General features: G+C 42.6%; 3 protein-coding genes and 1 pseudogene across 9 annotated transcripts in view; 2 read left to right on the top strand and 2 right to left on the bottom strand.

The window, feature by feature from the left end:
- The window catches only part of LOC112232358 (zinc finger protein 473 homolog), a 282,634-nt gene that overhangs the window by 80,299 nt on the left and 177,637 nt on the right, over nucleotides 1-24,698 (top strand). The gene's annotated exons all lie outside the window — the stretch shown is intronic.
- The window catches only part of LOC112232352 (zinc finger protein 777-like), a 125,735-nt gene that overhangs the window by 34,475 nt on the left and 66,562 nt on the right, over nucleotides 1-24,698 (bottom strand). The gene's annotated exons all lie outside the window — the stretch shown is intronic.
- LOC112232353 lies at nucleotides 735-7,222 on the bottom strand (annotated as a pseudogene).
- LOC112232125 (zinc finger protein 768-like) lies at nucleotides 7,536-17,352 on the top strand. Of its 6 annotated transcripts, XR_006084664.1 has the most exons (9): nucleotides 7,542-8,220; nucleotides 8,657-8,787; nucleotides 8,987-9,160; nucleotides 10,889-11,053; nucleotides 11,295-11,406; nucleotides 11,637-11,758; nucleotides 13,238-13,360; nucleotides 13,763-13,840; nucleotides 14,367-14,502. XR_006084664.1 is itself a non-coding variant. In XM_042330486.1 (8 exons), exons 1-7 carry the CDS (start codon nucleotides 7,962-7,964, stop codon nucleotides 13,343-13,345), a joined length of 1,071 nt encoding a protein of 356 aa, XP_042186420.1. In that variant the 5' UTR covers nucleotides 7,542-7,961; the 3' UTR covers nucleotides 13,346-13,360; nucleotides 14,367-14,468. The 6 variants fall into 6 exon arrangements, 5 of the variants coding, with proteins under 5 accessions (XP_042186417.1, XP_042186416.1, XP_042186420.1 ...); XM_042330486.1 differs by lacking the exon at nucleotides 13,763-13,840 and having other exon boundaries at nucleotides 14,367-14,468; XM_042330485.1 differs by lacking the exon at nucleotides 14,367-14,502 and having other exon boundaries at nucleotides 13,763-14,092.

The raw sequence follows: 24,698 nt of genomic DNA on the forward strand, positions 1-24,698 counted from the left end.
ATCTTTATCTCACTATGAAACACCATCAACCTAAAGGGAATTAGTTTAGTTTTGAATTAGTCACTTCATCAGTGAAGCATTTTTACAGACACCATCACAACAACCATCACCTTATCACACTAATTCTTTCCTCATGTCACCTCAACAAGTTCCCTACGATATCAAAAACCAAAATAATTAACTACCAACAAACTATACTGAACAAAAATAAACACACATGTAAAGTGTTGGTCCCATGTTTCATGAGCTGAAATAAAAGATCCCAGAAATGTTCCATATGCACAAAAAGCTTATTCCTCTCAAATGTTGTGCACAAATTTGTTTACATCCCTGTTAGTGAGCATTCCTGCTTTGCCAACATAATCCATCCATCTGACAGGTGTGGCATTTCAAGAAGCTGATTAAACAGCATGATCATTACACAGGTACACCTTTTGCTGGGGACAATAAAAGGCCACTCTAAAATGTGCAGTTTTGTCTCACAACACAAAGCCACAGATATCTTACGTTTTGAGGGAAGATACAATTGGCATGCTGACTGCAGGAATGTCCACCAGAGATGTTGCCAGAGAATTTAATGTTAATTTCTCTACCATAAGCTGCTTCCAATGTCGTTTTAGAGAATTTGGCTGTATCCAACTGGCCTCAACCAGACCACGTGTAACCACGCCAGCCCTCCACATCCAGCCTCTCCACCTGCGGGATCGTCTGAGACGAGCCACCCGGACAGCTGATGAAACGGAGTATTAATGTCTGTAATAAAGCCCTTTTGTGAGGATAAACTCCTTCTGATTGGCTGGGCCTGGCACTCCAGAGGATTAGCCTGGCTCCCAGGTGGGGAGGCCTATGCCCTCCCAGGCCCACCCATGGCTGCACCCCTGCCCAGTCATGTGAAATCCATAGATTAGGGCCTGATGAATTCATTTCAATTGACTGATTTCCTTATATAAACTGTAACTCACCCAATTGTTGCATGATGCATTTATATTTTTGTTCAGTATAACTAGTACTACATTACATTTCACTATACATGGGCCGTGTGCATTTTCTGCTAGTGTATCCTGAGGTAGCTCCTCTCTGAGAACACAGGCAAATGGCCCCTCTCCTGTGTAGATCTTCAGGTGGGGAAGCTGGGGAAGGTGTAGGATTTCTCCCCTGGGTGGACCCTCTTCAGGTTGGTTGAGTCTGAAAAACTAGCCTGGCACAGGTGGCAGCTGAACGATTTCTCCCCTGTGTGCATCCTCTGGTGGATCTCCACCTGTTTGGGGAAACTGAAGGCTTTCCCACAGAATGAAAACGGTAAGCGCCACCACCTTTACTTATTCCATCTGTATTACTGTCATTTGTCAATGGGCTTGTCTAACCATTTAGTGTTGATGCACTGGCATTTTCTGAGGTCTGGTTAAACATTAGGAGAGTGTGAGGAGGTCGAAGGCCAGGGAGTGTCTGTGTTGTCACAGGGTCCATGTTCCAGTTGATAGATCCTATAGAAGGCAGGCTGAAGGCAGCACCTGTTAGGGGGTCAACCTCATGCGCCATCACTCTGTCTGAAACACAATTATAGGAGCAGGACGGAGCATCGCTAGCCGAGTCTGTGTCTGTTCTCACCCGCTGCATACGGACACTTCCTTGTCCCCGCAGACCAAATCTACGCCTCGCCCTGGTCTCAGCCAGTCTGTTATCATGGAGAGTAAGTTCGGATGTTGATTTCTGTTCGATTGTCTGTTTCTGGTTGTGGTTAACAGTGTTGTTCCCCAGCCCAGAGTTGATTACACTGTCCCATCCACTGACCTCCACTATGTCGCCTCTGGTCCTGGCCTGCTCGGTTATGTTGTCCCCTGGGCCATTGGCTGCACCTGTCTGGGAATCCAAGATGGCCTCCCAGTCTCCTCTGTTAGCTTCCAGCCAACCATCTACAGGAAAATGTTACTGTCAAGACTTAACAAACATGACGCATGGATAGATTTTTAGACATGGATTTTTTGTGTGTTATTTTCCTGGTGATGTCTGACTTATGTTAAGATACACTGAGTGTACAAAACATGAGGAATATCTTCCTAATATTGAGTGACACCCCCATTTCCTTTCAGAACAGCCACAATTTGTTGAGGCATGGACTCTACAAGGTGTTGAAAGCGTTCCACAGGGATGCTGGCCCATGTTGACGCCAATGTTGTGTCAAGTTGGCTGGATGTCCTGTGAGTGGTGGACCATTCTTGATACGCTCAGGAAGCCGTTGAGCATGAAAAACCCAGCAGCGTTGCAGTTCTTGACACACTCAAACCGGTGCACCTGGCACCTACTACCATAACCTGTTCAAAGGCACTTACATTTTTTGTCTTACCCACCCTCTGAATGGCACACATACACAATTCATGTCTCAATTGTCTCAAGGCTTAAAGAACCCTTCTTTAACCTGTCTCCTCCCTTTATCTACAAGGATTAAAGTGGATATAACAGGTGACATCAATAAGGGATCCTAATTTTCACATGGTCAATCTATATCATGGATAGAGCAGGTGTTCCTAATGATTTGTACACTTGGTGTACACATTTCAGTTTTGTATTTTATACAAATTGAATTGATATTGTTTAATAAATAAAGTACTCATATTGTTTCATATGAGTTTAATAGAAAATTAATAGCCAGGCACATTAGTATTCCCATTGAAGATCTATTACTGTATGTAGGCTATATGTATTTCTCCCTTACCTTGCTCCCCCATCTTTAGTCCACTCAGCAGATCAATGCACTCTGGTCCATCTTCTATTGTCTCCTCTTTGACTAGCAGAAGATCAGGCATCCCATCCTCCATGTTTACTGACTGTAAGAGATACAGAGTGAGAGGATGTTAGATCAATAAATCTGATATGAGCACTGTGCTATGGAGCATCTTCTGATTGGACAATGAGGGATTGCTATTAATACTATGCAAACGTGTTAGATGATTTGATTACTTGACACTCTTTAAAGGGATAGTTTGTGATTTTGGCAACTATCTACTTCTTCAGTCAGATTAACCTGTGGATACCATTTTTATGTCTCTGCATCCAGTATGCAAGAAGTTAGAGGCAATTTCGCGAGCCAGCTTAGCGCAAAGACTGGAAGTCTTCAGGTACAGCTAGCATGTAACTTTAAGAGTGTCAAGTAATAAAATCAACAAATAATTCAAAGGCATCGTCCCACACTTAAAACAAAAATAATCAAGACCTGGGCACCTAGTCTCAGAGTACAAGTGATAATCTAGGATCTTTCCAAATAGAAAAGGCAAAACTGCTCCTAGATCTGCAAACCTACTCTGACACATTTTGTGGATATGGGTCCTGACCTAATACCATACAGACAGTAGTTCACAGTGGGCTCACCTCAGTGAGACGGTATGTGGCCCTGTGCTGCTCAGCTAGTTCCTCTGTGGGGTCAGGAGGAGGTGTAGTTTGGTTGTCCTCCATGACCATGTTCCCCTCAGGGTTCCACAGACCCTCCTCACACCCCTCCTCCTTCATCCGCAGCACCTCTGGACCCTCCTCCTGGAAGAGAGACGTGATGCAGATCACACAGACATACACTCCCTCAGGTACATACACACAGATAATAAACACACTTTCAACATGGAGTGTTTACCCATCCCCACTATTTTTGAGTCCTATACTGTAGTTATATAATGACTGCATTGTTGTTAAACCCATCATGGTGGACATAAATATGATAATGTGGGTAAAAACAAGTCAGATATGATAAGTCAAAAGTCATCAGACAAACCTGACTAAACTATAATGACGTGTACAGTAGGTGTTTGTTAGTGTGTGGGTATGTGTAGGTATATTTAGTAAGTGTATATTGGTTATAAAGCACTGTTGTATGTATGCAGAATAGGCTGAGATCAGATGTGATGTATACTAAAGAGAGTCTCAATGAAAGTCTTAGAATGAAGTCACATTTTGTGTTTATTAAACATAAACAAGTGTTAAATATATCATATGAAAACCACACATACACATCAACAAAAACAACTGCATTCATTCAAGTGTCTTGGGGGGAAAAAAATAAGTTGTTGAATGGAAGCAATGAAAAAGGCATTTGTGAAAATCATATAGCCTACACTGTACAAACACAATATGTATCAGACTTTAGGCTTATATATCACACAATGTCTGGATGCAATATTCTACCCAGTAATATTGAACACTGAAATCTGTTACTCTCATTATTCCAAATTCATCTGTGGATCTTTTCTGTTGACAACAATGACAATAAATCTTTGTCTTTAATGTAGGGTTTGATCTAAAAGTCAGAAGCTGTTGGGTGGAATTTTACTTTCTATGTTATACAGTGGAATGGTTTTTCTGCTGGTGTGTCCTGAGGCAACTCCTCTCTGAGAACCTCATCCTGCAGTGCATACAGGCGAAGGGCCTCTCTCCCGTGTGGACCCTCTGGTGCCTCTTCAGGTCACCAGCCTGGGCGAAGCGCATGTGACACTGGGTACAGCTGTAGGGTTTCTCCCCTGTGTGGACCCTATGATGCCTCTTCAGGGTGCCAGCTTGGCTGAAGCACATGTGACACTGGGTACAGCTGAAGGGTTTCACCCCAGTGTGGATCCTCTGGTGGACCTCCACCTTCTGGAGGCAGCTGAAGCCTTTGTTACAGAACATGCAGAGGAACCGTTTCTCTTTACTATTGCCTGATGTGGCTCCCCCTCCCTGAGCCTGAGCCCTGTTGTTTGAGTTCAATACCTGATCGAAATGGATGCGGCCGTGTGAATTGGAAGGTGCCATCGACTTAGACACTGGGTCGCGATCCCTGAACGCATGTAAAGGGGAGTTGGTTGCGACATTTAGATTTGTCTCTAAGCTCTCCCTGTTGTTTAAGAAGTCACTAGTGTTGCCCTGCGAGTGTCCTTCTAACTGAGTCTCGTCTGCATTCCATGTCAGAAGAGTGTCGCCCTCCACTTTTACCTCATCTACGACCAGACCCTCCCCTTTCTTATCTAGGCACCCTTCAGAATATACACTACTACTGTACTGGTTCCAGTTCCCTCTCATTGGATTAGTCTGTGTATCTAAGCCCACAGGCATGTCACCAGGTATCATCTCTGTCCCTGTAGAGTATGAACAGGATGGATCATTGCCAGTCTGTAACGAGTCACTTGGGTCATGATGAGACAAAACTGTCCTCGGGCTCGTGTTACCATAAAGTAAATGCTCTGAGTGGGGAGCAGGAGGACAGCCCAGTCGGTCCAGCACCGTTAAAGTCTCGATATCTGTTTCTGACTTGAGGAAGACGTTCTGCGTTCCACTAACCTCCGGCGTTCCACTGACCTCCGTGATGCTGTGTTGGCTCCTGGGCTGCACTGTGGCTACAGGGTGCACGCCAGCCGTTCCAGTCTGGATGTTTCTACTGTGCCATGGGTCCTCTTCTCCTTCAGACCTCTCTAGCTTGACTGCAGGACCTGCTGCCTCTGCAGACTGACAAGAAGAAAGGAAGTTATTACTGGTACATGAGTTGAATTGGATAACAATGTCATAGGGAAGTCTAACAAACTCCCCGATGGCAGTTAAATTACGATGTAAATGGAAACTAGTGAATAGCTGAGGGGAGCCTTTCTGAAATAAACAGACCACATTTTATTCACAAAGTAACTAATTTTTAATGCAACCCTATTACACTAACCTCTATCATGATAACGTGCTGGGTTGAGGTTCCACTTCCCTCGTCAACAGTGATTGGTTGGTCATCTCTCCATGTACCGTGTCCCGCTGGCTTCACAAAGTTCCTGTGGCCTCCAGTGAGATGTCCTTCACCTGAGAGAATTATTAGGGGTTATGAGCTGGGTGGTTCGAGCCCTGAATGCTGATTGGCTGACAGCCATGTCAGACTGTATACCACAGGTATGGCAAAACATTTACTTCTGTAATTACATTTGTAACCAGTTTATAATTGCAATAAGGCACCTCTGGGGGTTTGTGGTATATGGCCAATATACCACAGCTACGGGCTGTATCCAGACACTCCGTGTTGCATTGTCCATAAGAACAGCCCAAGCACCATGGTATATTGGCCATATACCACATCCCCTTGGGCTTATTGCTTAATTAAATAAGTGGTTAGGTTAGCTACTGTCAATGCTCAACGGTATATTATAACCTATTGACACGGTCTAGAATTGGCAAGGATGTAAAGTAACACTTTGCATAACTTCTTGATATACTATTTATAGATCAACTGATGATGTTCTAGGCATCATATTGTTTTCAATGCATAAATAATAGGAAATGCAGTAAATCAAGAACCTGGTTAGAATATGATATGGTGTGTTTGTGCAAGATAGCTAAGTAATCAGAGGAATTATTGCATACTATCCAAAAACTGACCAAGACCCAATTCTGGTTAACACATCTAAAGTTACACAAGTGCAGTGGGGAGACAGCTCGACCTTCTGCTAAATGTACCTCTTGCTATTCCTCTGTATCGGTCGAGGATCTTGACACTACTGGGACGACCGGCGAGGACGCGCTCCCGTGCCACCTTCAGTTCCAGTTGCTGTAGTTTCCTCCGCAATCCCCTGTTTTCTTTCTGGCTTTGGGAAATTTCCAAACGAAACACTGCATAGTCGTCGTCTACGAGTTTACAGATCTCTGCCACGGCTGCATTCGCTAGCACCTCCATGATGGAGGCTATTTGAGTGTGAAAAACCATACCGTTATCCATTGTTAACAGCTACTAGCTAGCGTTACCTAACAACTATCAACCAAGTCTTGTCTCCAACGCAAATTAAAGACTACCTGGGGCAAATATGTGATGGTGTGCAGTTAAATTAGTCATAGTTTGAGTTCCATTTGTGTTAATGAATCTAACAAAAACGCTAACGTGAAAAGTGTTCTTGGTCAACGCTTACTTCCGTTAACTTCTTCTTCTGTGAGGTTTTATGGCGAACTACACGCAAATGGTGTACTGCCGCCACCAACTGGACGGGGGGGGGGGAAATCATAAAATAAATGTGAATTCCATTATGGGGATGGGAAAATAACATTTTACAAAACATTTACAAAACTACATTCCCATTTCCTTCAGTAATGAAAAACAAAATACCCTGTTCAGGCTCTGGGGCCTGAGAGGGTGGGACTGCATGAGACAGTACTCCATGTAGAGCCTCGTCAAATATTTTAATCCTAGAAAGTGTTCCGTTGTAGAAGTGAAGTCTATCTTTAGGTAGGTAGGAGCAAGCCCATGGTGGTTGCAGCCTTGTTCCTCCCTTTTATATTAATGTATTAATATATTCAAGAACAATGTTTATTTATGCAAAAAAAAAAAGATATAACATTTGCTTTATTTTAACACAAAATATATTTAAAAAAATACCCGATACAATAATAAAATGTATATATGAGTACATTGTAAGAAAAACAAGTGAAATGTAATAATACTTTGATGACCTAAATTCCCACAATAAATCCCTGATCTCCATTCATGTTGAACAGAATCATCCCATTGTCTTAATTGCACTGCACAGATGGAACAGAAATTCCAGAAGATTGATTTGGTAGTAGTAGCAGATAACTTTTAGGGCCAAAATAGTGGGAAGAGGTGGTGGGTTTGTTGGGAATAGTGGCGTGTATGTAGGGTAAGATGGTGGTGCAATTAAATCCCCCAATCTACTTTTCTGTGAACAAAATGTGAAATTCACACTACGACCTGTGAAAGACAGCAATACGCAACTAAGCGTCTAGTCTGCCGGGAAAGCCACACGAAGAAGAGTGTAAACGGAAGTGAACACTAAGAACGTTTTCCACGTTAGCGTTTTTGTTGTTATTTAGATTTTATTCATTATTAACACCCTGGAATACAAAATATGAATAATTTAACTGCACAGCATCACATACTTACGACATGTAGTCTTTAATTCGCTTTGGAGACTTGGTTGATAGGTGTTATCTAGGTAACGCTAGCTAGCTAGCTGCTAACAATGGCTAACTGTATGGTTTTTCAAACTCAAATAGCCTCCATCATGGAGGTACTAGCAAATGCAGCCGTGGCAGAGATCTGTAAACTTGTAGACGACGACTATGCAGTGTTTCGTTTGGAAATAACTCAAAGCCAGAAAGAAAACAGGTCATTGCGGAGGAGACTACAGCTACTGGAACTGAAGGTGTCACGGGAGCGCGTCCTCGCCATTCGACCCAGTAGTGTCAAGATCCTCGACAAATACAGAGGAATGTCAAGAGGTAACGTTACATTTTGCAGAAGGCATGGGTTGTCGCCCCGTTCTCAGCTGCACGTGTTCATAGGTGTTACCCAGAATTGGGTCTTGGTCCGTTTTTGGATAGTATGCAATAATTCCCCAGATTATTTAGCAAATAAACAATATATTCTAACCTGATTATTAATTTACAGCATTGCCTATGATTTAATCAATGAAAACAATGTAATACATGGAACATAATACATAGATAGTAAAAACCCTGTTGGCTTGGGTATTCAAACCAGCAACCATCTGGTTACTGGCCCAACGCTCTAACCGCTAGGCTACCTACCGCCCTGTATATCAAGATAAATTACCTTATGTCCTTGCCATTTCTAGACATTGTCAATAATGTACAATATACCGTTGAACATTGACAGTAGCAAACCTAACCACCTCTTTCCCCCAAACTCTCTCAGGTGAAGGACATCTCACTGGAGGCCACAGGAGCTTTGTGAAGCCTGTGGGACACAATACATGGAGAGATGACCAACCAATCACTGTTGATGAGGGGAGTGAAACCTCAACCCAGCACATTATCATGATAGAGGTTAGCGTAATAGTGTTGCATAAAAATGGTGTTATTTGTAAATCAAACGTGGCCTGTTTATTTCAGAAAGGCTCCCCTCAGCTATTCACTTGCTTACATGTACATCCTAATTAATCTGCCATAGAGGCATTGTTATCTTCCCTACGACATTGTTATCCAACTCATGTATCGGTAATAACCTCCTCTCTTCTTATGTCAGTCTGCAGATGCAGAGGCTGCAGGTCCTGGGGTCAAGCAGGAGAGGTCTGAAGGAGAGGAGGACCCACAGCATAGCAGAGACATCCAGACTGGTGCGGCTAGAGAGCCCCCTGTAGCCACGGATGAACCCACCACTGCCCCAGTGCAGCCCAGGACCCAACGAAGCGGCACGGAGGTCAGTGGAACGCCGAACGCCGTCCTCAAGTCAGACACAAAGACTTTAACCGGCCTGGGGCGACTGGGCTGTCCCCCTGCTCCCTGCACAGAGTATATACTTTACGGTAGCTCGAGGACGGTTTTGTCCCATCAGGACTCAGGTAACTCGTTACAGACTCACAATGATCCGTCCTGTTCATATGCTACAGGGACACAGATGATGTCTGGTGACTTGCCTGTGGGCTTAGATACACAGACTAATCCAATGAGAGGGGACTGGAACCAGTACAGTAGTAGTGTAAACTCTGAAGGGTTCCTAGATAAGAAAGGGGAGGGTCTGGTCGTAGATGAGGTGACTGTGAAAGTGGAGGATGACGCTCCTCTGACATGGAATGCAGACGAGACTCACTTAGGAAAAGGACACTCGCAGGGCAACACAAGTGACTTCTTAGACTACAGGGAAAGCTTAGAGACCAATCTAAATGTCGCAACCCACTCCCCTTTACACCGAGTGACCATGTTGATGACACCTTCCAATTCACAAGGCAGTGTCCTTTTCAAACAGGTATCGAACTCAAATGATCAAAAGGCCAAGGAGCGGGAAGGGGCAACAACAACGGGTGGTAAAGAGAAGCGGTTTCTCTGCATGTTCTGTAACAAAGGCTTCAGCTGTTCCCAGAAGGTGGAGATCCATCAGAGGGTCCACACAGGGGTGAAACCCTTCACCTGTATCCAGTGTCACATGCGCTTTGCCCATGCGGGCAACCTGAAGAGGCACCAGAGGGTCCACACAGGGGTGAAACCCTTCAGCTGTACCCAGTGTCACATGTGCTTCGCCCAGGCTGGTGACCTGAAGCGGCACCAGAGGGTGCACACAGGGGAGAAACCCTACAGCTGTACCCAGTGTCCCATGTGCTTCGCCCAGGCAGGTGACCTGAAAAGGCACCTGAAGGTCCACACGTGAGGAGGCCATTTGCCTGTACGCACTGCAGGAAGAGGTTCTCGGAAAGGAGCTACCTCAGTATACACCAGCAGAAAAACCACTCCACTCCATATCTTCTGACATTTAGATCAAACCCTGCATTAAAGACAAAGATTCATTTTGATTGTTGTCAACAGAAAAGATCCGCAGATGCATTTGGAATAACGAGAGTAACCGATTTCAGTGTTTAATATTCCTGGGAAGAATATTGCATCCAGACATTGTGTGACATATATATAAGCCTAAAAAGTCTGTTACATATTGTGTTTGTACTGTGTAGGATATATGATGTCCGCAAATGCATGTTTCATTACTTCCATCGTCAATACATTTTTTCCCAAGACACTTTTAATAAAAAAAGTTCATGCAGATTTTTACGTGTGTTATTCATATGGTGTATTTGACACTTGTTCAATAAACATAAAATTGGACTTTTCATTCTTAGACTTTCATTAAGGAAGCGCTTTATAATCAATATAGACTTAAATATAATAAATATCCGGACACATATCCACACACTAACAGGTCAAAATAGTTTAGTCAGGTTTGTCTGATGATGACATAGCTGACTTATATTTACCCACATCATCATATTTACATCAACCATGATGGGTTTAATAACAATGAAGTCATTCTGTGACTACAGTATAGGACTCAAACGTAATGGGGATGGGTAAACACTCCAAGTGTGTTATTATCCGTGTGTGTGTGTACGTACCTGAGGGAGTGTATGTCTGTGTAATCTGTATCACCTGTCTCTTCCAGGAGGAGGAGGGTCCAGAGGTGCTGCTGGTGAAGGAGGAGGGGTGTGAGGAGGGTCTGGGGAACCCTGAGGGGACCATGGTCATGGAGGACAACCAGCCTAAACCTCCTCCTGAACCCACAGAGGACCCAGCTGCGCAACACAGGACCACACACAGTCTCACTGAGGTGAGCCCACTGAACTACTGTCTGAATGATATTAGACTTTGTGGATACGGGCCCAGGTCTTGATATATTTTGTCAAACGTGTGGGACAATGTCTTTGAGTTATCTAACCAGTGGCAAATTAACTTACATGTTGCATAGTACTCATAGCAATCCTTCATTGCCCAATCAGAAGATGGTCCATAGCAGGGTGCTGATATCAGATGTCTTGATCCAACACCCTCTCACTCTGTATCTCTTACAGTCAGTAGACATTGAGGATGGGAAGCCTCATCTGCTGCTGGTCAAAGAGGAGACAATAGAAGACGGACCAGTGAGCATTGATCTGCTGAGTGGACCTAAGATGGGGGAGCAAGTTAAGAGAGAAATACATATAGCCTCCATACAGTAATAGATCTTCAATGGGAAAACTGATGCGCCTGACAATTTTCTTGTCTGAATTTTCTTCATTCATTAAATTAAATCAATACAACTTATGTTTACATACACTTAATGTATGAACTTGACCAGGTAATTGACAAAAAAACTCCATATGTAGAGTTTTCTCTGCCATGTTTTTAGTCTATTTTCTGACCTCTTCTTGTAGGTGGGTGGCTGGAGGCTAACAGAGGAGACTGGGCAACCATCTTGGATTCCCAGACCGGTGCAGCCAAGGACCCAGGGGACAACATCACTGAGCAAGACAGGACCAGCGGCGATATAGTGGAGGTCAGTGGATGGAACAGCGTCCTCAACTCTGGGCTGGGGAACAACACTGTTAACCGGAAACAGACAGTTGGTCACAAAACAACATCCAAACTTAGTCTCCTTGACAACAGACTGGCTGAGACCAGGACAAGGCGTAGATTCCATCCAGGACAGGGAGGTGTCCATATGCGGTGGGAGAGAACTGATGGCGCCTCAGGTTAACCCCCCAGCACAGTGGTCACTAACCTTTTCTGAGTAAAGATCACTTTCTGAGTCAAAATGCAAGCTTATGCAACATGAACCTATTAAAAACGGTACTGTAGCAATGAGGTTTGTGAAGTAGGCTATAGGCCCAATACATTATCACCGCATATTGGCTTTGCTTGACTTTCCCTGCCAATACACACCGGCAATAGATCAGTTGTTGTATTACATGTGAGGCACAGCTGAGTGAGCATACATTTAAATAGTTTATTTTTATTTTACTGGGCTGATGGTGCCTGCATCTGATGGTCAGTCTCAGCTGAGGGAGAGAGCAGCAGATGGGCTCTGCCTCCCAGTGTCCTGCCACTCACTCTTTCCGCTGCTGTCACTGACTAAAAAGGTCTGGAGTCGCACCACATTATGTCTGCCTCATGCACATGTTGTTACTCCTATGAACAGAGAAGGTGAAATATTCTTCGATATAAAATAAAAAAACAAGCCGCAATTAACAACAACAACAACGCAAGCCTACCACACTTTCCTACACATTCATTACAACTACAGTGCTGGTTGTAGTGCCAGTGGAAGTAGGAAGAATGTGCATTTTATGGCTTATAAAAGTGTTGAATACAAAGTGTTGACAGTTCTGAGTAAGAACTTAAACATGAACTCACTCATATAAACAGCAGCTCTTTGCTGTATTTGTTGACAGTCTTTCTCTAGTCATGGTTTGAAACGTTTTGAAATCTCACAGTATCAACTTGGCTGTAGCTTTCTTTTAAGCTTGCTACGTTACTGCAGACACAGTAATCTGAGCCGTCCGATTGGCCGGAGGTAGGCCTATAGTGCTCTGGATTTGCTCTCCGGGCCTGCCGGGATAGCAGAGTTTACCCATTTCATGTGCCTGAAGGTACAGTGGGAACACAGCTGAAGCAGTTGCACCTACCACCAACAGCGCGAGACGAATACAAATAAATAGGAACGCAAGGCTTTATCATTGGGTTTTTTACAGAAATGTTTGCCGATCGACCAGTTGGTGACTGCTGCCCTAACAGGTGCCGCCTTCAGCCTGCCTTTATATAGGATCTATCAACTGAAACATGGACCCTGTGACAACACAGACACTCCCTGGCCTTCGTCCTCCTCACACTCTCCTGTTAAACCAGACATCAGACAATGCCAGTGCCTCAACACTAAATGGCTACACAAGCCCATTGACAAATGACAGTAATAGTAATGCTATCAGTAGATCCAGTGGCCATAATAAGCACTTCCTGTGTTTGTTCTGTGGGAAAGCCTTCAGTTTCCCCAAACAGGTGGAGATCCACCAGAGGATACACACGGGGGAAAATCTGTTTGGTTGCCATCTGTGCCAAGCAAGTTTCTCTCACTCGTCCAAACTGAACAGGCACCACACAGGTGAGAAACCCTACAGAAACCCTACAGTGAGAAGAGCTTCTCTCACCAGCACCAAGATGCGCCTGTACGCACTGCAGGAAGAGGTTCTCAGAGAGGAGCTACCTCAGTCTTTGTAGTTAATTCTGTTGGTTTTGGGTGTAGTGGGGAACTAGATGAGGTGAACTGAGGAAAGAATAAGTATGATGAGGCAGAATATATTATATGTGTTATGTTGTCTGTAAAAATGCTTTACTGATGAAAAGTGACAACTATGTCCCTTTAGCTCAGGGGTGGGCAATTACTGTCCTCGAGGACCTGTTTGGTGTCACAGTTTTGCCCCAGCTAATACACCTGACTCCAATAATCACCTAATCATGATCTTCATTTTAGAATGCAATTTGATTAATCAGCTGTGTTTGCTAGGGATGGAGAAAAAGTGTGACACCAATCAGGCCCTCGAGGACTGGAGTTGCCCATCCCTGCTTCAGCTTTTATAGTGAGGTAATTATAGTGCCTTAATTAATGTTTACTTAACATGAAGTGGTGAAGATGTGTGCAATGTAACGTTGAACCTTTTCCAAAGTATTCTAAAATGTATTTTATCAAAGTGAGGGTACCAGATTTACAATAAAAGGTCAAGTGTTACCATAGTGAGAAGTTATTCTACTTGTCACATTGTTTTGTGCAATAAAAGTACTGTACTTCAAAGTTATGTTAATGTATGACTATTTTGTTGAAATTAAATACATATTCAACTCTGTGCTGATTGACTTGGTTATTTTTGTATAATTGCAGGGACTGAGTCCCTTAACTCAGTCGAACCAAAACATTATACTTAATTCTTGAATCAACACAAATTGACATTTTTTATAATAAACTCCAATGGCTCCATATTGTTACGCACTTGAATCACAGTGTTAGAGATGGGCTTGACTGGTTAACATTTTATAATATCATGTTTCTGTTTGTACAGCAAGGAGTTTCTTATATAAACCTTTGTGCTCTTTTGTGCAATTTGTTTTTACAGTCTGCAGTCCATGAGGACCTGCTGATATCAGGTGTTGCTGGCGGGAGAGACTGGAACTTTGAGGTGGCTGGTCACAAACTCTGGCCCTGGATCAGAACCCTGGATCAGGAACCATCGCGCTTCCTTCCCGATTTGGAACTAGGACCGAACCATGAGGGACAGAGACTCCACCACACAGAACACAACCAGTGGACAGGTGGACTGAACAACCTCAGTCCTGGTGGTCATCAGAGAGACAGAGGCTCCAGTCAGGGATCCAGTCTGCAGCCCAGACCCTTCTCTTCACAGTCTCAGTGCAGGGATGAAGCAGGGCCTGGGGCTGATAGAGATAGACCCTCCTGTTCCTATGATACAAACATCACAGTATCCATGATGAACAGAGCAGGTCACCCTGGGCTTCAGCCTTCACAGAGAGTGGTGGGAGACCCCTCTGGTGGTAGTCTAATAGGAAGTCTCTTTTCCCCTTCAGGATCTCATCATAGAAGACCTGGGTCTAGCCTTCCTCAGCTACCTCAGGTTTACCACACCAATACAGACATGGTCAGGATGGGCGTTCACCACAAGAGGTACCTAGCCCATAACACAGAACACAATCCCAACAACACCCATACAATGGCTAGAGGTCAGGGAAGGAGCTCAAAGACTAACCAATTGAGGGTGGTGGCTCCTGCTTCTACCTCCGGTGTCATTGGCTCACAACGTGGGAGGCCAAGCGTTAGGTCGGACGCAGACAAGCCGCATGCATGTCCCACATGTGGGAAGCGTTTCACTGAGGCGAACTATGTGAAGAGGCACCAGACTGTTCACACCAAGGAGAGGCCCTTCAAGTGTAAATTGTGTTACAAGAGCTTTGCCTTCTTGAGTAACCTTATCAGACATAAGAGTGTCCACAATGGGAATAAATTGTAGCATTGTGGCTTGAGATGTACAAAAGGGGATATCTGAGAACCATTTTTTAGCTGACATAATATAATTATCATGTGAAATGTCTTGGGGCAAGAGGTTAATTAATCACATACCTCTCCTTAAAACCCTTTGTTAACTTTGTAAATACCTGTTTTTAGAGAGACAATAGCCTAAACCTAGTCTAGAACATGGACAGTTGAATATTTACCGTACTGAGGTTGACGTAGATGGAATAAAGTAATTGTATTATTTTCTACTGTATTCTTACTAACGCAAAGATGAGTCATTTCCTGACAGGCTGCAGGAGTGCTCCACGGGAGATGTGGCATTTGATATAAATATGAGGATGGTTCTTCTAGCCCACGAACTTGGACTTGGTTATGCAGCTCCAAAGAAAATAAGCAAAGTCCTAGGGATTCCTTCCTTGCTTCTCAGCTCATATCAAAGACATGACAGGTAAATAAAAAGGGAGAGTAGGCCATTATTGTCAGGTGACTTGCTGTGTATACATAATATTTATTTCCTTGCTCCAGCAAATGTATTCAAAGTTAAGAAAACAGAGTAATAGGAAAACATAACTATCCAACGAGACTGTCACATAGGCCTACAGTGTCATAGGGCTGTAGCCTAATGTAATTGGTGAGAAATTAGCTTAACAAAAAGTAAATACATGCTGATATGCTAATATTTACATAGGGTAACATGCTGATATTTAGTCCTGCAGTTCTGTCTGTAATGTCGACAGACATAATAAGTACTTTTCCCCCTACTTTAGTTGCAGAGATTCACAGAGGGCTACTAGTCAATGGAGAGTGCTACAAAGATAATTAGAAGAGCATACGCAGATATGGACCCAGACACAGCAAAGTTTCTGAATGAGGATGCCATCATAGACATTAATTTATCCTTCGATGGCACTTGGAACAAGAGATGATTCACTTCCAACTACGGGATAGGTGTGTGCATTGGTGCTGGTACCAGCGAGCCATAGAAAATGGTGAAGATCGACCCTGTCAAAAAAAACCTTGGAGGCCAGGCCATACATTTTTAATAGAGATGTTGCGCAGAAAATGGCACCTGTATATCATATGATGTCAAATGATAACGTCCTCAAGATAATGTAGCACGGAGGAACCCAGAATGCAAATGAATGTCTGAACTCTGTAAATATGGTCGCGATGCCCCAAAACTGTCTTCGTGGGCAAAAGCCGCATTGACGGAACAGCCAGTACGGCAATACCCACGTTCAATGAGGGAGCCACTGCTATAACAAAGTTGACGAACAAATTGTGGCTTGAAAGCACTTTGGTGACACTGGAGCAATCAGAGAGGAGTTGTGAGAGCTGATGCTGCTTCAATGGAGTGTGCCATGAGTAGGCGTAGGTCCCATGACACAGTCAAAAAAGTAAAGCGTCACCAGCAATAACTCAAAGAGGGCCTTACATATGGGGCAGGCATAGCTGATCAATGTTCTGCACATTTCAACAGCCATACAGAATCCTTGTATGTGACAAATTGAGCAAAGCGATATGAGAATTTGCCCTAAAACTGCATATTTGCCCAACAGACGAGTATTCAAAGCAAATGCTCTATTGCTTGAAACAAATGTATTAAACGTGCTAATGTATTTGTAAAATGTATATTTGATGTTTACTTTTCAGTTTAGAAGTGATATATAAATAAGAGTTTCATTAATGTGACATAAATTGTCATATTTTTGGAAAGTACATTCTAATTGCATTATCGTCTTTATCGGCCATTTTCTCAAAATGACATGTTCCGGGTGCGCCAATTCATTTTTCTCAGTCTTCAAAAGGACGTACATTCCCATTATTCCACACACAAGTTGTTAGGTCTTATAGTCAGACTTTTACAGAGGTTTTTTTTATATATATATCTTGTATCATTCTGATTTTAAGTGTCATTTTATGTGTAAATATATGCAAAATATGCATCCGTCATGCTGAAGTGTATTTTAAATAATTCCATGAATTGGCAATATTTTAATAAACCTATCTGTAAAAGACTGACCATTGAGTGTCTTAACACAATAAAACAAAACAAAACATTCTGCCTTGAAGCAATGTGTTGAAAAACAGATTCTCATAATATGCAAATTAGCACATATTTAAGGACGATTTGCATATTTTAAATTTTAAATAAATAAAACTTGTAATATAATATCTTGTATTTATGTATACTTTCAACTGGTAAAGTTTCAGTCTGATGAGAGTAAAGAAAAAATATCCTTATTAGCCTGTGGTCCCTGGCCTTAAAATTATTATTTAAACAGTAACATGCAAAACACAAAAAACAGAACAGCCAGAAGGATTACACAAATAAATAATAATACAAATCCACATTATATCAAATCAAATACAGACATGTACCGAATACATTGACATTTTGTTTGGCATACGTTTGAATGATTCTAAATATTTGTCCAAATCCGATTTTGAAAAAGGGGTCTTTTTCTTCATACATTTTTAATTTGTATGAAAAATATTCCTAATAAAATAGAGATTTATGACATACTGACATTCAATTGTGGAATTAGTGTAGTAAAATAATATGTCAAACTTAGACATTTCAATGGTTATATGCATTTCTTTGCATCAGTCCAGAACACCTCACCATGTAAACAATTACTAAATAAGTGTTCAATAGATTCAGTTTATTGATACAAAAACTACATTCACTGGTAACATCAGGTATATATTACGATTATTATATTATTTTTTTAACTAGGCAAGTCAGTTAAGAACACATTTTTATTTACAATGGCGGCCTACCGGGGTTAACTGCCTTGTTCAGGGGCAGAAAGACAGATGTTTACCTTGTCAGCTCAGGGATTCGATCCAGCAACCTTTCGGTTAATGTCCCAACGCTCTAACCACTAGGCTACCTGCTGAACTCAAGATATTACATGGGTAGAATCTATTGACAATCTTAAAGGAGATCACCTTTACATTATTGGTCACCATTTGTGTGGAGTGAGCCAAGCACAGCACCAGTTTACATCAAACGATGAAACACAACAAAATATAGCAAGAAGGAATATAATTACTGTCGAAAATATCCCTTAATAAATGCATTTCATATCTTGTAAACTTGTGCCATTCACCTGGATATCGCTTACAAAATGTTCATAGATTCCAATTTATCTTTATCTGTCTGATACTCAGAGGTTGTAAAGTTCTAGTCTTAAATAAAATAGACAGAATTCCCAGCTCACAATTGATCAGATCCAGATTTATTTGCGAGAGCTCTCTCGTGCATACACAAATACATCTCTTTTATACCATCCTAGCCTACACACATACATATACACCAACATAGGGATTTTCTCATGAGTCTCACCACAGTTTATAACCACTCAGCTGACAGTTCCAGGCTCACCCAGATACTGGAGCTCTGGAGGGGCTCTCCCTGTCCTATTTTATCTCCCCAGAGTTACAGCCAGGTCAGTTCAAACATAGGTTAATGCTCGTCTTCATTCTCTTTCTACACCCACAAACATTCCTTTCTTCCTAGATCTATGCTACACAACCCCTTCCTAATGAACAAACATTATTTAACACTACTAGAAAGACAGGGTAAAATTATGTTAGTTATAATTCTACATTAAATGTATACATCATTTAGTCATTATTAATAAAAATCCCATAACACTGCCCCACTGATTTGACAAAAATGGAACTGTTTGGCCATAATGACCATTGTTATGTTTGGAGGAAAAAGGGGGAGGCTTGCAAGCCGAAGGACACCATCCCAACCGTGAAGCAGCATCATATTGTGGGGATGCTTTGCTGCAGGAGGGACTGGTGCACTTCGCAAAATAGATGGCGTCATGAGGATGGATAATTATGTGGATATATTGAAGCAACATCTCGAGACACCAGTCAAGTTAAAGCTTGGTCGCAAATGGGTCTTCCACAATGACCACAAATATACTTCCTAAGTTGTAGCAAAATGGCTTGAGGACAACAAAGTCAAGGTATTGGAGTAACCATCACAAAGCCCTTACCTCAATCCTATAGAAAATGTGTGGGCAGAACTGAAAAAGCATGTATGAGCAAGGAGGCATAGAAACCTGACTCAGTTACACCAGCTCTGTCAGGAGGAATGGGCCAAAATTCCACCAACTTATTGTGGGAAGCTTGTGGAAGGCTACGTAAAACGTTTGACCCAAGTTAAACAATTTAAAGGCAATGCTACCAAATACTAATGGAGTGTATGTCAACTTCTGACCTACTGGGAATGTGATGAAAGAAATCCAAACTGAAAGAAATACTTCTCTCTACTATTATTCTGACATTTCACATTCTTAAAATGAAGTGGTGATCCTAACTGACTTAAGACAGGGAATTTATACTAGGATTAAATGACAGAAATTGTGAAAAACTGAGTTTAAATGTATTTGGCTAAGGAGGATGTAAACTTCCGACTTCAACTGTAACTAGTCAGACCCTTTGCTTTGAGACTTGAATTTGAGCTCAGGTGCATCCTGTTTCCACCGATCATCCTTAAGATGTTTCTACAACTTGATTGGAGTCCACCCATTAAATTCAATTGATTGGGCATGATTTGGAAAGGCACACACCTGTCTAAGTATTCAGACCCTTTACTCAGTACTTTGATGAAGCACCTTTGGCAGAGATTACAGCCTCGAGTCTTCATGGGTATGATACAACAAGCTTGACACACCTCTATTTGGGGAGTTTCTCCCATTCTTTTCTGCAGATCCTCTCAAACTCTGTCATGTTGGATGATGAGCGTTGCTGCATAGCTATTTCACGGTCTCTCCAGAGATGTTTGATCGAGTTCAAGTCCGGGCTCTTGCTGGGCCGCTCAAGGACATTCAGAGACTTGTCTCGAAGCCACTTTAGCATGGCCTTGGCTGTGTGCTTAGGTTAATTGTCCTGTTGGAAGGTGAACCTTCGCCCCAGTCTGACCCTGGGTCTCGACCCCGCCCTGTGCAACTGGGCACTGAACTTCCTGACAGGCCGCCACCAAGTGGTGAGGGTAGGTAACAACATCTCCATCCCGCTGATCCTCAACACTGGGGCCCCACAAGGGTGCGTTCTGAGCCCTCTCCTGTACCCCCTGTTCACCCACGACTGCGTGGCCACGCACGCCTCCAACTCAATCGTCAAGTTTGCGGACGACACTACAGTGGTAGGCTTGATTACCAACAATGACCAGACGGCCTACAGGGAGGAGGTGAGGGCCCTCGGAGTGTGGTGTCAGGAAAATAACCTCACACTCAGCGTCAACAACACAAAGGAGATGATTGTGGACTTCAGGAAACAGCAGAGGGAGCACCCCCTATCCACATCACGGACAAACTGAATTGTTCCACCAAAACACAGACAGCGTCAGAAGAAGGCGCAGCAGCGCCTCTTCAACCTCAGGAGGCTGAAGAAATTCGGCTTGTCACCAAAAGCACTCACAAACATCTACAGATGCACAATCGAGAGCATCCTGTCCTGCTGTATCACCGCCTGGTACGGCAGCTGCTCCGCCCACAACCGTAAGGCTCTCCAGAGGGTAGAGAAGTCTGCACAACGCATCACCGGGGGCAAACTACCTGCCCTCCAGGACACCTACACCACCCGATGTCACAGGAAGGCCATAAAGATCATCAAGGACAACAACCACCCAAGCCACTGCCTGTTCACCCCGCTATCATCCAGAAGGCCAGGTCAGTACAGGTGCATCAAAGCAGGGACCAAGAGACTGAAAAACAGCTTCTATCTCAAGGCCATCAGACTGTTAAACAGCCACCACTAACATTGAGTGGCTGCTGCCAACACACTGACTCAACTCCAGCCACTTTAATCATGGAAATTGATGTAAAATATATCACTAGCCACTTTAAACAATGCTACTTAATATAATGTTTACATACCCTACATTACTCATCTCATATGTATATGTATATACTGTACTCTATATCATCTACTGCATCTTTATGTAATACATGTATCACTAGCCACTTTAACTATGCCACTTTGTTTACATACCCTACATTACTCAACTCATATGTATATACTGTACTCGATACCATCTACTGCATCTTCCCTATGCTGTTCTGTACCATCACTCATTCATATCTTTATGTACATATTTTTTATCCCTTTACACTTGTGTGTATATGGTAGTAGTTTTGAAATTGTTAAGTTAGATTACTAGTTGTTGGAACTAGAAGCACAAGCATTTCGCTATACTCGCATTAACATCTGCTAACCATGTGTATGTGACAAATAAATTTGATTGTATTTGAGGTCCTGAACACTCTGGAGCAGGATCTCTCTGTCCTTTGCTCCGTTCATCTTTCCCTCAATCCTTACTAGTCTCCCAGTCCCTGCCGCTGAAAAACACTCCCACAGCATGACGATGCCACCACCATGCTTCACCGTAGGGATGGTGCAGGGTTCCTCCAGACGTGACACTTGGCATTCAGTCCAAAGTGTTCCATCTTGGTTTCATCAGACCGGACCAATTAAGAATGATGGAGGCCACTATGTTCTTGGGGACCTTCAATGCTGCAGACATTTGTTGGTACCCTTCCGCAGATCTGTGCCTCGACACAATCCTGTCTCGGAGCTCAACGGACAATTCCTTTGTCCTCATAGCTTGGTTTTTGCTCTGACATGTACTGTCAACTGTGGTACCTTATATAGACAGACGTGCACCTTTCCAAATCATGTCCAATCAATTGAATTTACTACAGGTGGACTCCAATCAAGTTGTAAAAAACATCTCAAGGATGATCAATGGTCTCAGGATGCACCTGAGCTCAATTTCGAGTCTCATAGCAATGGGTCTGAATACTTATTTAAATAAGGTATGTTTTTTTGTTTTTTAAAAATTTAATTTGCAAACATTTCAAAAAACCTGTTTTCGCTCTGTCATTATGGGGTACTGTGTGTAGATAAAACATTTTTTAATACATTTTAGTAAAAGGCTGTAACGTAACAAAATGTGGAAAAGGGGATGGGGTCTGAATACTTTCTGAATGCACTGTACATACCGCACAATACACATTTTCCTATGCATTGTGTCACATTAAAATAAGGGGTCCATTCTACTCAGGAGCACTTGTACTTTCATAATTGACACATATATATTCCGCATAAAATAATTTCCTGTACATTGTGTCGCAGTAACCGGGGGAGGGGGGTTCCATACTACTCAGGAGCACTCCTAGTTTCCACATTTTTTAAATGGAGAACACAATAGCTCAAACTGCAACCAGGATCCATGCAATTGTCACGCCGAGTCGGATGCACGCTCATGCACAGATAGAGACGATAGCTTCAAATCATTCCAAGCAAACAGTTTAAAGCAGTTCAATCTTCCAGAATGAAAACGATACCTAATCGTTTATTTCATTTTCGCGCCTTATAAAAAATAACTTTGATATCACAGGTAGAGAGAGGCTGCAGTAGCATAACAGTGGTGCTGTTGAGCAAATGTTAAATTGTTTAAGCAAGATGTGTTTACAGTCATGACAGAAGAACACAGTACATACAGACACACACAGCTTCACAGCAAGATCTAATGAGCTTGATGTTTTTTTATCTATTTCATTAAAGAGAGATTATAAATAGTGTTTAACAACATTTTCTTTGTCTATCCCCACATTTTTTAAACTTTATATTACAGTGAACTTTGACCCCTATGTAATAAATAAACCTGTAAAAATAGCTGGTAGATTTGTATTTTTTTTTATGTGTACCACTAGTAGATCAATAATCCATTGTTATTAACATGGCAAAGCATAACATGCCCATACTGTGCCAGCTCCAAGATTGGAAAAATACTTCTTTACTGTATATTAGGGAACCGAATTCAATTTTAACAATCAAATTTGATGTTAAACATTTTGTCACGTGCTAGATCAGTAATACATTGTCATTAACAATGCAAAGCATAACATTGCCATATTATGACAGCTACAAGGTAGGAAAAACACTAGTTTATTGTATATTATAAACTGTGTGGTTCTTAAAGGCTGATTGGCTGACAGCCGTGGTATATCAGACCGTATGTATGTCACAGGTATGACAAAACATTTATTTTTACTGCTCTAATTACGATGGTAACCAGTTTATAATAGTAATAAGGCACCTCAGGGGTTTATGGTATATGGCCAATATACCAAGGCTAAGGGCTGTTTCTAGGCACTCCACGTTGCGTCGTACATAGGAACAGCCCTTAGCCGTGGAATTTTGGCCATATACCACACCCCCCCGTGCCTTATAGCTTAATTACAGGAAACCTTGAGGGATTATAATTCAATTTCAACACAATTTAAAAATGTTGTCACATGACACCAGTAGATCAATAATAGAGTGATTAACAGGACACACCGTTGCTTCCTTGTGATATTGAGGAAGAAGATGAGAGGAGGATGTACACCATTGAAGCCAACAAACAGAAGAGGAGCAGAAGAGACTCCAACCTGACTGCTGGAAGACAGAACCAACTCAGTGAGGAAAGGACACACCAATTCTTTGTAGCCGCTTGCGTTGTGTTCGTTTCCATTCTTGCCTCTTGGAACTGTCCCTAAAATGAACCTCTCCTGTCTCTCCATTTCCCTCTCCCTTACAGGTTTCCTAGGGGAACTATGGGGTGCAGACACAGGAGAGGCATCAGGCAGATGACAGGAGAAAAGAGAGGGAGGGGATGGAAGGGAGGAAAAAGAGAGGTGAAAACACGTGCCCAAACCAGCCCCCTGTACAGCTGATCTGAGGATACACATGTTCGTTTTTTTTCTTTTTTTTCTTTGTATAGTGTAGTAGAGCTCTTAAGCTATCTAAAATGGTATCATGTCAGGGGTTAATGACCAGAGCAATGAATGCCAAGTAGCCAACCTTACTAAAGCACAAAATGTTTGGATCACTCTGTACTGGCCTACAACTCACATGGATCCTCTCAGACTCCCTCACCCTTTGCACATCATCATCTACTTTCCTCACTGCCTCAGCATGGAACTTTCTGCACTGCTTGAACCCTGGCAACCTCAAACTGTCTCTCTCACACCAGACACTTCTGATCCCCAGCAATTGACAGAGCTTTTTCCGCTGAAACACACTTTTTTTGTCACATGCCCTCCTGCACACTTCTCACATCTCAGAATATTCTTCCTACACACTGCTGCAACATGACCATAAGTTTGACAACTAAAACACTGTAGGTGGTTCGGAAAACAAAAGCTCTCAACTGACTTTATCGTCTAAACACTGAAAAAAAGTACAGACAGGGTTCACTTCAGTCTTTCGCTCTTTACCGATTCTGCATCACACCAAACGGCAAGCCCCGTTTACACTGAAGAAAAGGGATGATATTGGTTGGCATCATAGCTCAAAGTGTGTGGTTAAATTATAAAGCTATGCGTGCTGGTCTTTGAAATATGGT

This window comes from Oncorhynchus tshawytscha, linkage group LG11, assembly GCF_018296145.1.
Source record: "Oncorhynchus tshawytscha isolate Ot180627B linkage group LG11, Otsh_v2.0, whole genome shotgun sequence".
In the NCBI taxonomy this organism is placed as follows: Eukaryota; Metazoa; Chordata; class Actinopteri; order Salmoniformes; family Salmonidae; genus Oncorhynchus; species Oncorhynchus tshawytscha.